Source organism: Drosophila navojoa, chromosome 5 (assembly GCF_054131105.1).
Source record: "Drosophila navojoa isolate 15081-1374.11 chromosome 5, UAZ_NAV_1.0, whole genome shotgun sequence".
NCBI classification, from domain to species: Eukaryota; Metazoa; Arthropoda; class Insecta; order Diptera; family Drosophilidae; genus Drosophila; species Drosophila navojoa.
In genome coordinates, this window is record NC_142893.1 from 8686039 (window position 1) to 8700000 (window position 13962).

Below are 13962 nucleotides of genomic sequence, written 5' to 3' on the forward strand. Positions count from 1 at the left end.
ATACAATTGCAAAAACAATGCAAATGCAGTCATGTGACAGCAACATATGTCCCATGGGCAACAGTGTTGGTCAACGCCAGCAGCTGCTCGAACAGCTGTTTCGTCGTCGCTCAAGCGTGTTGGCAATTTTAAATACTCTTGAATATTGTGCTGGCATAAAAAATGACAAATTCCGAATTTCAAGCTGTAGTTTTAGCTGCGGGCCGCGGCACACGTCTGCCCGAAGTGCTTGGCGATGCGCCCAAGTGTTTGCTGCCCGTGGGTCCATATCCTCTCATATGGTATCCACTCAATATGCTAAGCAGGCATAACTTTACAGGTGATCAATATCAATAATGCAAATAATAATTTAACTCGAGTGAAGTTCTTATGTTATTTTTTTCTGCAGAGGTAATTGTTGTGGTGCAAGAACAGGATAAATTAGAGATACAGGTGGCACTGGAGCACACGCACCTTAAAGTGAAAATCGACTATGCGACAGTGCCAAGTGACAGCGATTTTGGCACAGCCGACAGCCTGCGCTACATATACGACAAGTAAATGATTAATACGAACTATTTATTTATAATATACAATATATACTATTCGCTTTCAGAATCAAATCGGATTTCTTGGTTGTTAGCTGTGATATTGTTACAAATGTCAGTTTATATCCGCTGATTAACAAGTTTCGAGCCGATGATGCTTCGCTGGCTATGTTACTCTTCAAGAGCGGCTTCGAGTCAGACGTCATTATGCCTGGTCCCAAGACAAAGCACAAGCCAGAGCGCGATATGATTGGCATTCATACAGCCACGCAGCGTTTGGCATTTGTTTTTGCTGCCAGCGACTGTGAGGATACGCTTAACATTCAGCGTCATCTGCTCAAGAACAAGGGACAACTGGACGTTTATGGGCGACTGCTGGATGCGCACATCTATGTGCTAAAGAAATGGGTGATCAATTATCTGCACAGGGTATGGCAAGAGAAAAATCTGTTATTCAAATATTTTAAATTTGCAATCAATTATTTAATTTCATGCAGAAAGAGAAAATTTCAACATTCAAAGGCGAGTTTCTGCCACATCTCATTCGCAAACAGCATGCTAGGCGGTCGACAAAAACATTGCCGGATACTACCTCCGATTTGGGTGTTGCCACCAAAAATGAGGATAATATTTTGCACGTGAGTTGATGATACTCTTTTCGTTTGTAAGCCGCTATCAATATGTCATTTATATGAAGTATGTAACGCACACGGCGCTGGATCAGAAACTGACACAGACCTCGCTGTTCAATCAATCGCTGTCGCATATACCCTACCACGGCGACGTCGTGCGCTGCTTTGCAGTGCAAGCGCCAAAGGAGGCGATTGGAGTGCGCGTTAATACAACGCTCAGCTTTCTGGCCATCAATCGCAAGCTGTCGGGCATTTGGACGGAGCTATGCGGCGACTCGCATCCGCTAATTGCACCTGGTGCTGTGGTCAAGTCGACACAGACCAAGGATATCATTGTGGCGGACAACGCCAAGCTCTCGGAGAAGACCTCGCTCAACTGCAGCGTCTTTGGTGCCAATTGTGTTGTGAGTCCGAAGAATATTGTAACCAACTCGATCATCATGGCAAATGCCATTGTGGACGAGGGCTGCAATATCAACAACTGCATCATTGGACATCGTGCGCATGTGAAGAGTGGCTCGGTGCTAAATAACTGTCTGGTCGGACCCAACTATGTCGTGGAGGAGGGCACCAAGAGCCAAGCCATGCAGCTCTCCAATGCTGATCAATACATGGAAATTGATATACAATGAAGATGCTTAACTTAAAACGTTGCGTACTTTATTATCGAAATGAGTTAGAAGGCGGATTCTTCTAGCAGGACATTAAATATTACAAATAAGGTACATAAAACTCGCGCTAAATTTTGGGACTATATAGTTGTTATAGCATATACAAGATAAGTGGGCGCAGCTTAAGCCTAGAGGGTAACTCATACAAGGCGTGGAACGACAAGACTGTTTACATTGAGCTGCTCATTTGCTCAGCTGGTCAGCTGGAACAGCAGCTGCTTCGGTTCTCACGTTCACTTCCTTCGCTCGTACAGGTACTCATCCTCGTAGTAGCGGGGCGTTGTGGAAGCAATGAATACCTGGGGCCGACGCTGCTGCAGCGATATGTTAATCTCTTCTGGAGTACGATAGACCTGCTGCTGCTGCAGATGCTGAAGCGGCGAGGCAGTGAAGAAACGATACGGCGCCGGTGTCACTGTGGGCGCCAGTGTCTGCGGCCTCTGATGATGCTGTTGCTGCAGTTGATGCAATTGCAGCTGTGGCTGAATCTGCGGCTGTATGGTTGTCGTGGGCAACGGCTTCCTATAGGCAATGGTTGTGGGCTGCGGCTGGTGTCTGATCTGTGTAACAACCTGCTGTTGCTGCTGCTGATGATGATGCTGCTGCTGCTGCTGCTGTTGCTGTTGCTGAGGCTGTTGGTATTGAACGCGTACTTGGGGCGCGTGCTGTGGCTGCGGCTGTGGCTGCGACTGGTAGGCAATCGCTTGACGGTGCTGCTGCTGCTGCTGCTGCTGATGCTGAATGCGTGGACGGGGTGCGGGCAGCTCCTCCTCCTCGTCGTCGTAGCGCTCATGCTCGTAATAGTTCTCGGGGAAATAGCGCTCGGAGTAGCGCAGCGTGACGTTCGGCTTGCTCTGATGCTCCTGCAGATTGATGGGCTTGTAGAGATAGTCGTTGACAATATGGTACTTGGAGGACTGCTTGCAGATGTTGTCGTGCGATGGGGGCATGCAAATCAAGTGGATCTGATGGAAGGTGAAGCCCTCGGGGCAGATCCACGAATGCTTCTGGCTCTCCTGGCAGTAGTGGAAGACCTCACAGTTCAGCGACTCATCGGCATAGTAGCTGCGGAGATTCGAATTAATGAAATTGCTAATTAGGAGAGTTGTCGCTGTGCTCACCCAGAGTTACGATCTGTGCAGCTGAAGGAGGATTTGCTGAGCAGTGTGGAGAGACGATCGGGCTCTTCGACTTCCTCCTCCTCCTCCTCGCTCTCCTCGCGGCTCAGCGGCTGCTTCTTCAGATAGTTGCTCTGCTGCTTGCCATTGTTGCGATTGATGTACACCTGACGCGGCGCCTCCTCCTGATCCTCCTCGCTGTACTCGTACAGGGGCCGCTGCTGCTGCTGTTGCTGCCGATAGGCCAGATGTGTCTGTGCCTGCGTCTCGAATTCGTCATCGTCATCGCCGCTGGCGCTCACATCCAGGGAGCGTGCCGAGAAGCCTTTCGGCTTCTCCGTGGTGGCCGTCGCTGTGGGGGCACCCGTTGCGGCAGCATGTGCACAGGCACACAGGCCCAATGCCACTAGGACCAACGTCAGGCATCGATTGCGTCTGCAAAATACAACACAAAGATATACACACACACACACATATATGTATATACAATGAGAAGAAATGGGAATTGGCAATAGCAATCAGATTAGCCAAGTCATGCCATCAATAAGTAAGACTTTATGATATGGGAAACTTTTGTGGCAACCTCAATGCGCAAAACGCGGGAAAAATATTTGATTTTACGCGAACCTTTTGCCGCGAGACACCAACAAAGGCGCAGAGAGCACAAAAAAAAAAAAGCAGAAGATGCAGCGAAGATGCCGCCAAATTGCAGCCAAAGAAGGCAACAACTGCGGCAGCCCAGCGACGCGTTATGCAAGACACCAAGACACCAGCAGCCGCAGCAGCACAGAAACTAGTTATAAGGTAATCGCATCACAGCTAAAAGATTGAGGGTATGCGGAGCTGGGACTCTCGGCAGTCGTCAAGCTACGGGACTAAGAAGTGCAGTTAGTTGCACTGTTGAAATGCCGATGGCCAAAAGTCGTCGCTGGAATGCTCTATGTGAAGTGTGCTTAAGAGCTCCTAATTGGCAGATGATAAATTATCATATCATATTGTCATGATATAGCATATTCTCTAATCTCTGCCAAAGTAAGTATTCATTTTTCTTGTTTAATTACTTTGCAAAGCAAATCTTGATTTGACGCAAGTAGTCAACTGTTGTTTATAATGGATTCACATTATCGTAGTAATTTCTTTTTATAATGGATTAACATTATTGTGGAAGCTTAGCTTTGCATTTCTTAGACAACTTGAGCATCATTTTTGTTTGCACAATCTTTTTTTTTTCAGCAAATTCGTGTTCAAATATTTTATATTTATTTCATTTTATTTTTAAGGAAAATTTTATTTAATTCTTATATCAAATCTTTAAGTAATTGAAGAACCCCAACAAGAGACGTTGTGCTGTCTATTCATATGTTATATTGTATTGATTGATTCAATTATAAAATATTCAAGTCATTGAATAATCAAAATTAGTCTAGGGTTGTATATACAATAGATTATGTATTATATTCATTGCCAGATTTCTTTCATATTATTGTTCTTTACTTCTTTTCAACCTTCGTTTGCTTAGACATAGCTCAGATTTATAAATTATAAATATCAAAAGTTGCATAAATTTATAGTTATTCTTTTTAATTTTCATCTCCCCCAAGGCATATTCTGTGTTAGCCTACATAACCAACTGTTTGAATACCCTTTTAAGGCGCATAACTTGTATTTATATTTTTGGCAATCGTCCCCTGGGATAGGGTATAAAATGAAGATGTGCTGCAGCTGCTGTTTCTTTTTTTAGTTGCTCACTTTTCTCAGCGACGGGTTCAATTTAAGCGCCATTTAGCGAAAACCCACTCGAAGTTGGCTGAATGTCAACGGCGGGGCAGCTACGCATTGTGGCCAACTACCAAAGCCAGTTGACCGGCAGCCAGTTGGCGTTGGCTTGACGCTTGACGCTGCCGCGGCTTGGCCAATGTTACGTGCTCGCGTGCAGTGCAATTGAATCGAAGGTATTTACAATCGAAAGCCGAAACAGCTAAGCATAAATAATATTATGAGCGATAATAATAATGTGAAATGTACGAGAGTAGAGCAATGGCGAAAAGCGCAACTTTTACTTTCAATGTGTCAGGCCAAGTGGCTGTTAATGTTAATGCTAATGGTGATTCGTTGGCTATAAAGCGGCGCTAATTAAGGCATGTTAATAAAGCGAATGCGAACGCTTATGTAATGGCCACTGCCTACACACACACACACACACATAGGCTGTATATATGTAGTGCTCATACAATTTGTTTCAGCAATTCTAGCTGGCAATTTGTCTGGCTGTCTGACCGTCTTTCTGGCCTTTAGCCAATTTGTTGTTGTTGTTGTTGGCCACCTTTGAACTTTTGGCAAGTGAGTTAAGTACTTTGCGGCAGCTGCAGCTGTTGCCGTGTTGCATTGTCACTACTGTGGCAGCTACTGTTTGATTACGTTAATCCTGGTCCATCAGTTATTGGCAAGAGCACGAGAGCAACAGAGAAGGAGTGAGAGAGAGAGGCGAAACACCGCCTTGGTTAAGTCATTAACTGGATTCATCAATTTCTTTTAAATTGGGTTGCCAGCAAAACGTTTCCTAGTGCTCCACATAATCATGCGTTGCATGCCACACAGCCAAAGTGGCCGCACTGTCTGCCATAAATGGAGCACTCCATTTTACTCCACTCCACTCCAGTCGGCGCTGTTGGTGTTAGTAGTCCAGATGCCTAAACCAGATGCCAGACATGCACCACATTACATCACATGGACGCCAAGAAGCGATGCGTTGTCTCTCGTCTCTGTGGATGCCTATTCACTGGTCTCCTTGTCTCTTATGTCGCTTGTCGCTTATCGCTTGCTTGTCTCTTCGCCTCTAACCGCACTCGTAAGTCGCAATTGCAGCAAAAGTGGTTTCATTATGCACATTCATATAGAAAATCTAAGCGTGTGTGTGTGTGTGTATGTGTGTGCTTGTGTCTTTTCTTGACTGCCAATTCAATTTCTAGCAATGTTTTTATTTTGGCCAAGAGCTGAATACGCTTTGATTTCCTTAAAAGCTGGGCGTATAAAGTCTGTGACATAAGGCATGTTGTTTTCAATCGATTATGAAATAGAAACTTGAATCACTCAGACTAAATGCGGGGCTTGAGAAAATTACTGACCAATGCAATAATAATATAGGACAACTAAATGTATCAATGGAAGATTATATGGATGTGATATATATGTATGTATGTTTTATCTTACATCGAAAATGATAGAAAATTAAATAGCTATATATTTTAAAAATCTATTAAAAATTCTATTTAATTTTTTCTTGATTTTTATTTTTAAAAATTAATTTAATTTTTTCTAAGGCTTCCTTTGGCTTTAACTTTATTTATTTCTTTTGTTTGCCTTATTTATTTTCCTTTTAATTTCAGTTTAATCAGCTGAACAAATTGAGCTTCGATAGCTTATGGAAATATTTTGCATGCCAGTTTGTTGTTCAAGTCTTTTCATATCGTGCATCATGCAAGTTTGTTGCCTAAGTCTTTCTATTTGATCAGACACTATACGATTTGAATGCGATTAAAACTATTTCACAATGCAAGTTGTTCGAAGCAAATTGTTTCTAATATGTTAGGCTTGCTTTTTAACAATCGAGTTTGTTGTTCACGTCTTTTTTTTTTTTAATCAAACAAATGTTTTTCAATTTGAATACAATTTTGCTAAATTTCCCAATTAAATTTCATTTTGGTTCAAGTTAACTGAAGTAAAGCAAATTGTTTTTGTGTGTTTTTCTTTTTTGTGTTTCATTTCTTTGAGCCTGCTCAACAATGCCATTAGCTGCCATTTAACACCTGAGTTTGTTGCCTAAGTCTTTTGTTTTCACTTAAGCCGCGAGTGCTATGTACTTTAATTTTATTGGTTAATTATGCCGCACGCTCGTTAGCAGCACCGAAAAAAATGGAAAACACAACCGAAAAAAAAAAATCCAAGCAAAATAAATTACATTGCACTGCTACAATTACAACAACAACAAATTAAACAAGTTTAATGTGCGTGCATTTTTTTTCTCTCTTTTTGCTTAGTGGTGAATCGCTGTGGCCCTCTCTTTACGAGCCGTTGATTTTTCAGCATGTGAATTATGTGGAGGATAATTGCGTGTGGCAATGAATTTGATGTGCAACATTTTCTTTCCAGTTTCGCTTTAATCGAAAGAAAAACAACAACAAAAACAATTTGTTACAGTTTGCGAGCGACCTTCGCGCGAGGTTTTGTGGGAATCTGCAAAACATTAAATCGTTGCTGGGGCGTCCAAAATATATTTATTGCATTAAATACACACCCAACAAATGCCAAATGGCAAATGGTAAATGGTAAAAAAAAAATATTAAAAAAACTAAATAATAAGAAAAAGAAACCGATTTAATCGTCGACAATTTGGCATGTCTTTTGATAGTTGAGGCAAACGGACGCACGAGGCCTCGCCCAGCGGACTAACGGGCCGGCGGACGGACGGGCTGGCGGGGCACGCATGCGCATTGCTGTGCGTACGCTCGTTCGTTCAATCGTTCGTTTGCTCTAACTGTAATTTCAAACGCGACGACTTTTGAAATATTGCGTATACGCCGCATGTGTGCAAGCGATACAATTTCGCAGCTGGTGTAGTGCAGTTATATAATAACCCGTAGTTAGCCCAAGTAATTTATACGCCTCTTTTTAGAAAGGATTGTCATAAGCTGACAAATGATGCAATTTGACTGTCGCTGTTTGCCGCCGTCTATCGAATCGCTGATCTCTGGCTGCTTTTGACTCCATTTGTCTGTTTGCTGACCAGCGCGAATGCACTCTAGTTAGCGCAGAGCTTGGCCCTGGCCTGGCAATGAGTCAGCGGGACAGCTGGGACAGTCGCTAAAAACCACTGATTGACACAAAGGCTAACAACTCAGAGTGTGCTGCAAGAGTTTCGCTTTTTTTTGGCTTTTTTTTTTTTTTGTGTTTAGCTGTGAGCGCATTTTCCAAGCTTATTTACTTAACGCTTTACTTCTTCTGTTTTTGTGTTTTTGTAGTTTTTGCGCACTCAGAAGGCGTTCAGACAATGAGATTAGGTAATAAGCCAAGGCAAAGCCTCAAAAGACGTCCAAAAACTCTGCTTCAGCTCCAGCTCCAGCTCCAGCTCTGCCGACTGTTTCTGCGGCTGCGGCTGTCCAAACCAAATTCAGTCTGAGCCGCAGGCAACAAGACTTAAGACAAACAAAGCAAAACAAAGCAAAACTCCCACGCCAAGCACAAACACACTCACACACACACACACATAGCTAGAAAAAGCCAGAAAAAGGTCTCACAACAAACGCGCAGTTACAGTTACGTATGCTCTATGGGTTTTGAAATAATTTGAAAAGAATATGTTTTTTTTTTTATTTGTGGTTGCCAAGCGACACAAATCTGACGGCCCCCGTCCCTCGCTCCGCTCTTCTGTCTGGCATAATTATAGGCAGCGACTGCATTGAAAATTCTTTTCGGGGTCTTTGCTTTATGATTCATTCCGACTTACTGCATTGCTGTGGCGGCGACTCCTTAAGTTTGTATCCAAACGGTAGTTTATAGGAAAAGCCAATCGATTCTTGTGCACTCGCACAAACACACGCACACTTGAGCACTTTAGCACACACTGCGAACTGAGTCGTATTTTGTCTCGACTTCAATCAATGTTTACTTTATGTTTATATACAGATTTATATATGTGTGTGTGTATTACACATGTACTTGCATCTGCATCTGTATCTGTGTGTGTTCACTTTATGTTGCACTCTAAATGCCACAGCGCTTGACTTGTGCGGCTGCTTCGACGTTGGCTTCGACTTCAACTGGTGCTGGGACAAACGTTTCGCGCCAGCTCAAACAACAAAATGAATGGCTTTCTTTGGCTTGTTTATGTTTTATACCAAACAAGAGCTCGCCGCCTGGCGAGTAGCGAGTGGCAAGTGGCAGGCAGCGAGGCGGCTCTCTTAGCGGCGCTCTTAGCTGATCTCTCAGCTCAGCTCAGCTCAACGGCTGCGTCGTTTGCTTTTGCTTTTATTTTTGCTTTTGTCATTCATATTCAATCATTTGTTATGCAGCACGCTGAGCCATGAAAAGTCTTAAGTGATTCACTAGAATATAAAACTGATTGATATCTCAAAACTGAACATTCATTATGATATCATATTTGTAGCAAATTTAAATTCACTTAGTAATTGTTTTTATGCTATAAGAAGTTAATTTTTAATATTGCTGAGATCTCTCTTTAATAATTGGTTTTATTGCTAGATTAAATTGATAAAACAGTTAACATTCATTTTTCGAGAGTAGTCAAAGCAAACAAATGTAAAACAACTCAATTTTATTTCTAGCACAGCTGCACTATTTAACGACCAGTCATATATTATATACATATATTATAATTCTTAATTGTTCGAGTCCTCTAAACTGTGGGAAAATATGGAAAACAAATAAGATAATTCAAATTTAAATTTGATTTAAATTTTTTAGTTCAGATTTTTAAAAATTTATATTTTTATTTTAAACATTATATATTTTATTTATTATTTATTTTACATACAATTTTTTTTTTTTTTAATTCATTATTTTTCATTATGAAGCATTGTATTTTTATAAATAGCAAAAAATAAATAAAAACTGCAACTATATTTAATTTTAAAAATGATTAGGTTACTTTTGTGGTTTTTAGCTGAATAAATTCAAAAAACAATTTTTTTTATATATTTATAGCCCTATGTATTTATATAGGTAAATATAAACAATTGCACTATAGTATATACTAGCTAAGTCCGTGAGTTGTTAATTAAAGCTAATTTCACTTAATTACCTGTTTATTTCCTATATTGAAATCTAATGAACATAATAATTAAATGCCAGCACTGCAGTTACAAGCTCAATGCGCGTATGTACATATATATGTATGTGATTCAGATTGGCATTTATGAGATGTCCAATTGGATTTCCCTTGTCTGCCAACTAAACTTGGCTAAGCGCTGGCTGCGCTAGTCCAACTAGAATTTCAGCATTTATATCGAATATCACGCATACCACATGTAAGCCAAGTGCAACATCAAATTTGAGCAAATTATACATACATATATATTTATAATCTATACACTCACACACCCACAAAAATTTGAGAGCTTTTCGCATTTTGCATCCATCAGATATTTTATGTAAGCTAAGTGCAATCTGCTTGGCTAGTTAAAAGATATTCTCGTAATTAACATTTGTGCTGTGTTGATTTTCTCAGCCTTCGCGACGCGACTTTTTACACAGTTGCATTTACATATGGCTGCTGCTGTAGTTGTTGTGATTTGTTTTTTTCTTTTTTCTTTTTATATATATATTTTGTTTTCTTGAATATAATTTGCGCCGGTTTTTTATGCAGCGATGCTCCCACAGACCGCGAAACCTGCACAACAACTCATCGCCAATGAAATGCTAAAAGCTAAGCAACACACACACACACACAGACAGAGAGTAGACACACACACACTTACATGTATACAGTGAAGCCTCGCATTTGTTTTGCTAATATGAATTAATTTACAATTGCTGCAACGCCTAAAAATGTGAGCGAGGCGCTTGGTTTTGGCTGCGGTAGGCGGCTGGGAGGAGGAGGAGGTGGAGTAGGAGGCTGCTAGCGCGTCTGTTGAACTTTTGTCGTCGCTTGCACTTGCCACAAGATTTAGCTGCAGCTCAAAATCTTGCATTTTCTTGGGCAGCAGCATTCAAGCATTTCATTTCAATTGGCTTTGCGTTCAATGTCTAGACATGGACACTGACCGCAGCTGCCAACAGAGAGAGAGAGAGAGAGAGAGAGAGAGAGAGAGAGAGAGAGAGAGAGAGAGAGAGAGAGAGAGAGAGAGAGAGAGAGAGAATGATTTATATATATATAAATATATATAGATTTATTTATTAGATATACGCTTTAAAATGATTTGGTAATGCACGAGGCTATGCAAAGAAGCGTAACGCAAAGAAAGTGCATTTGTTGCTGTTGCTGTTGTTGTTGTTGTTGTTGCGATTTTTGAAAAGTGTTTGCCATCAGCTTTTGCTTTGATTGTTGCTTGGTTTGTCTTTTGGCTGTTGCCTGCGCGCTGGCCAGGTGATATAACAAGTTCACATAATTTCGCTAGCTTTTCTTTTTTTTTTTGTATTATTGCATTTTCCACTACAAACACACACACACACACACACACACACACACACACACACACACACACACACACACACACACACACACACATGTGTATATGTATTTGTCTTCAAATAAAAGTTGTTAGCCCGCATGCACATTGAGTGAGTCGCAGCAAATTATAATTGCAGCCAATCAAAATAGTTCCCAGCTGGTTGTAGTCGTCATTTTTCTTTCCCTTTGCCTCAATTATCATGCATAATTAATAAATCTACACGCGCACTACCTACTGCTGCTGCTGCTGCTGCTGCTTAGTCAGCGTTATTATTTGAATTTTCAATGCGAGTGCCAAAAACTTAACAACAAATTTAATCGCATTTGCGCTCGCTCATAAAAGAGTCGCACGAGTAAAACAAAACGAAATCAAATTTCACCAGTGCAAGTGGCCAACTTTGCGATTGTGGCAGCTGCTCGCGGACGGGCCTAAACGGTGGCTTGTTTACATGAGGAAGTTGTTGTTGATTGTCGCACAGCTGCGACAGACACAGAGACAGAGTCAGAGACACGGACAGGGACAGGGACAGGGACTGGCGAGTGGCACTGTGACTGTGACTGTGACTGTGATTGTCACTGTAATTGTGACTGCGCTTGCGCTTGCGGTTCGCTTAGGTGCCTCGACGCGACGGTCAGGTTCAACTCGAAATTATGGTCATAATAACAAAGGAACTATAAATACATATGTACATAAACAATTGTTGTGCAACTAAGCCGAAGATTTTATACTCTTACTAAATATGTGAAGGGCTGCAAATTATCTAAGAAGTTTTTATATGTTATTAAACTTATGTAACTCATTAAAAATTGGCAAGTGACTCTATACCTGAACAAATACCTAATAGATATTAATATATATATTTTTTTTAATTTATGTAAATCATTAAAAATTGGCATGTGGCTCTACTCATTTTTTAGATTTCTCAGCTTTACTCTGGTCATTTATTTAAACCTTTAATCATGTCAAAAGTAAACTTCTTTGTTTTTAGTTCATATGTAATATTTCTCTAGAAAAAAAAAATACTTCCACGTCTTTTAGCTAGTAATACTTAGCATGTATATAAAGCTACAGGCACAAGCTTTAATCGAGCCCTTATAACACCTTCCACTCACTTTTATGTTGTTATAAATGTTGTCTCCAAAGTTTCGTTATTGTCTTTAACCTCAACTTTAACCTCAACTTTCTCAAAACTCTGAGGCAATTGAGTAACCTGGTTACGTTTGGGATTTATATTGGGAAAATCTAAATGTTAACATATGTCTAAATACTAATGTTAACATAGAAATGTAAACACTTTAAACATAGCTGCTAACAGTAATGTTAATTCTTAACAGCCTTAACAGTTAAAGCCAATATTTGAATGCCAAGCAGATAACATTTTAATAGTTAGTTTAACATTTTAATTATCAACAGTCAACAAGTTTGTTAAGCTGTGATTAAGCTTTCATAGGGTGAGCGTTGAGATCTGTTGTTTAGAGAGAGAGCAACTTTTTTTTTTTTTTCTTGAACTAATTAGCCACAATGCTCCAGTTAATTCAGCAAAGAAATAATGAAGACAATGCGTGAATGCCCCCAGTTATGTCATTTGCCTTTCCTTTCGGATGGGTCCAGTACATGTGGCGTAGTATTTCATAAGAATTACGAATATGATTCAAGCGCTTGTTTCCCCTGTTATGTTATGGTAATCAAAAAAAGCGAAAGTAACTCCAGTTGTGAACGTTCTAATAAATGGTAGAAAAAACAACAACGTAGTTCAAGGTTTTATCGCACGTCGGATGGCGAATCGAAATTAATTATATTTTCTCAAATCTAGAGGTTCTGGGCGCTGGCTCTCTGTCTGTCAGGTCATTAAGTCTTAATGCTCATACGCAGTTAGCAGTTGGATTAAGTAATTTTTATCTAATTTGTGCGCTGTTTGCTGGGCTTTAGTTATGCTGGGTGTGTGCTACGATTCGATTTGGTGCTACGATAATTAAAGAGATTCATAGCTGACAGCACTCCCACCCGGCGCTTGCCGCTTTGGCACTTGGGGAATTTTCATTTCACATTGTCTAACAATGGACCCAGCTTAAAGACCATAAAAGCAACAACAACAACAACAACAACGGACAGCAGCCGGAACTTTGTGAACCGCATGATTTGTAAGATTTCAGTTTCTATTAAGAGCTATCAAGTTCTGCTGGCTCTGCTCAACGTAAATCCCATTGCAATATTTGGTGCTGACGGAAATGGCTTGAACTTGACATTGGCCAAGAGCGCAGGCGCACAGAGAGCGGGCGGGGAGAGGGAGTAGAGTGGGCGTTTCAAAGAAATGCAAATGAATTTTCCATGAGCGGCTCACACATAATTATCAGCTGAGGCGGAAGGAAGTAAACTTCGAGCTGGCAGTAAAAGCCATTGAATAAAAAATTTTAAATTTATGATATGATTTAAATTTAGACATGATCTCGTTAGCTGATTATGATGTAGTGATAATTAACAGTAGATGTGAGATTTTCAGCTGAGCTGATTATGATCTCGACGTGATATATTACTCTTAGCATAATCTTGTCATCATTGATTGATTGATTGGATGATGAGCGATAGCTAAGCTATTGATGATATTTTATCTTGTCTTTTATCTAGTTACACTATTCAAATATAAACTAATCTAGTCAGCTAGCAGCCCCTCGCTCTAACTCTCTCTCTCTCTCTCTCTCTCTATTCAGCTTACCCCATCAACAGTTATGCAATTGTTTTCATATCAATGTCTTGCAACTGTTTTATAGCGACATTCATTCATTACACTATATTATTGTACAATTCAATATCAATTGCAACGCCTGGGG

The 13962-nt window shown here is 40.6% G+C and overlaps 3 protein-coding genes across 3 annotated transcripts in view; 1 reads left to right on the forward strand and 2 right to left on the reverse strand.

The window, feature by feature from the left end:
* The window catches only part of LOC108654956 (thymidylate kinase), a 101019-nt gene that overhangs the window by 80113 nt on the left and 6944 nt on the right, over nt 1-13962 (reverse strand). The gene's annotated exons all lie outside the window — the stretch shown is intronic.
* eIF2Bgamma (eukaryotic translation initiation factor 2B subunit gamma) lies at nt 60-1891 on the forward strand. Its single transcript, XM_018106540.3, has 5 exons — nt 60-319; nt 389-536; nt 596-956; nt 1025-1165; nt 1225-1891. Exons 1-5 carry the CDS (start codon nt 163-165, stop codon nt 1789-1791), a joined length of 1374 nt encoding a protein of 457 aa, XP_017962029.1. The 5' UTR covers nt 60-162; the 3' UTR covers nt 1792-1891.
* LOC108654929 (uncharacterized) lies at nt 1798-8815 on the reverse strand. Its single transcript, XM_018106541.3, has 3 exons — nt 8452-8815; nt 2952-3383; nt 1798-2895 (listed from the first exon to the last, which is right to left on the reverse strand). Exons 1-3 carry the CDS (start codon nt 8454-8456, stop codon nt 2064-2066), a joined length of 1269 nt encoding a protein of 422 aa, XP_017962030.2. The 5' UTR covers nt 8457-8815; the 3' UTR covers nt 1798-2063.